This window comes from Frankliniella occidentalis, unplaced genomic scaffold (genome assembly GCF_000697945.3).
Source record: "Frankliniella occidentalis isolate FOCC.00 unplaced genomic scaffold, Focc_3.1 Scaffold250, whole genome shotgun sequence".
Lineage (NCBI taxonomy): Eukaryota > Metazoa > Arthropoda > Insecta > Thysanoptera > Thripidae > Frankliniella > Frankliniella occidentalis.
In genome coordinates this window covers 290,760-292,417 of record NW_026267376.1, presented here as the reverse complement: position 1 = coordinate 292,417, position 1,658 = coordinate 290,760, and the positions used below count along the sequence as shown (strand labels likewise).

At 56.9% G+C, this 1,658-nt stretch overlaps 1 protein-coding gene across 1 annotated transcript in view; it reads right to left on the bottom strand.

Annotated features, from left to right (window-relative positions):
- Window positions 1–1,545, bottom strand: part of LOC113217382 (uncharacterized) — a 93,304-nt gene extending 91,759 nt beyond the window's left edge. Inside the window, exon 1 of the mRNA XM_026437262.2 lies at window positions 1,010–1,545. Within this exon, the coding sequence (XP_026293047.2) occupies window positions 1,010–1,298 (289 nt within the window). The 5' untranslated portion in view covers window positions 1,299–1,545. The remainder of the gene's footprint in view (window positions 1–1,009) is intronic.
- Between the last annotated feature and the right edge of the window lie 113 nt (window positions 1,546–1,658).

Genomic DNA, 1,658 nt, shown 5'->3' with positions numbered 1-1,658 from the left:
TTTTTTTTGAGTGCGAAGTGCACCTCGGTCTGATCCTTGACCCGGCTGCTCACCCTTCCATCCCTGATCCAGATCCCACCTATCGCCGGCACGGGGCATATACGACTCGCAATCCAACACGGTCCGCCGTTCAATCACCGTCGACTCGGTGCATCATGATGTGCACGAGCGCATGCTGCCGTCAGCAGAAAATCATACCGCATGCCACCGGCAACGTCAGGAAACGAGAAGTACTCTACAAATTGAACGTGTGAAATTACTAGCATCACTACGGTATGGTCTGATTGAAAAAAAAAGTTTATCCTCTGCACCTGCTGCACACACTCAGAAAAAGAGTTTCTCGATTCAAGAAAAAAAAATTGGTTACAGCTAACATAAGCTCACGTGCGGCCACTTACGAGAACATTTTGCTTAAGGTGAGAAAAGTGCAACAAGCCAGCAGGTCGCAGCAGCACTGGAAAAACTAATGTTACCGAGGGAACGTTTTCTTGACGCAACCAAACCAGGAAACGTTTGGTGATGCACCCTGTTTGTGATGGCCCTATCTTTTAGAGTGGGGTAGTCTGCGTCAGGAAACGTTACCTGGTTTGGTCACATGATGAAACGTTCCCATCGGTAACATTAGTTTTTCCAGTGAGGTCAAAGTCCCCTCTGTTTCCAGATAGAGCACATTTTTATTATTTCGAGAGCTTTGTTTTTTGGCTGTTTTGCACGGAAAGGAACATAATGGACCGTTCAAGTTTACTTGACTGTCCCAAAATTCACTTATGTATTACTTCTGACGACCTATTTTTTTCGTCTAAAGAGAATGAAGAGAATGCTTCACACAGACGCAACTTGTCACTCAATCCCCACCGTCTCAGCGATTCAATTTCACACGTTTGGGTTTCCGGCGTACACCAAAATTAATACCGTTGGAATAAGTTTTGTTCCGCATACATTGCATCGACACTGCGCGGAGAACAACCCACGGCAACAGGTTACGTCCGAGGCCGGCGTCGTCGCTTACCTGGATGCGTCTCGGCGCTGGACGAGAAGAGGACGCAGAGGCCGGTCTCGAAGTTGAGGCTCTGGCAGTCGCCGTGCTCCTGGCAGGCGGCGATGCACTCGGACAGCTTGAGGGTGCCGGTGCGCGTGTCCAGCACGTCCTTGGGCGCCGAGTACACGAAGCCCGTGATGAGCTCAAACGTCACATCATCCTGGCGGCACGTCCTCGCCGAGGCGCCGGCCGCGCGGCCGCCGCGCAGCAGCAGCAGCACCAGCCACACCAGGTGAGAGCCTGACGACGCACCCGCCATGCCGTCAGCGCATCACACACACACGCACAACACTTGACACACACACACGCGCAGGGGGGAGGACACCACGGCGGCAGTGGGGTCACGCTCGAGGTGGCCGGCGTCGTCGGCGACACGCCGAGCGGAGCGGAGCGCTAAAAGGTGCGGGAGGACGCGAGGGGGGGGGGGGGACGGCGTCGAGGAGGCACGGCGACGACGCGCGGGGTTGAGGAGGACTTCGCGAGCAGTTGCACCGCTGCGCCGGAGGGACCAGGGCAGACTGTGGGGAGCCCCGCGCCGGGACCGGGCAGCCGCGCGCCGAGCCGCGCGCCGCGGAGGGGGCCCCGGCTGGTGGGGGGGCGCGCCGCGGGGAGCGGGGAG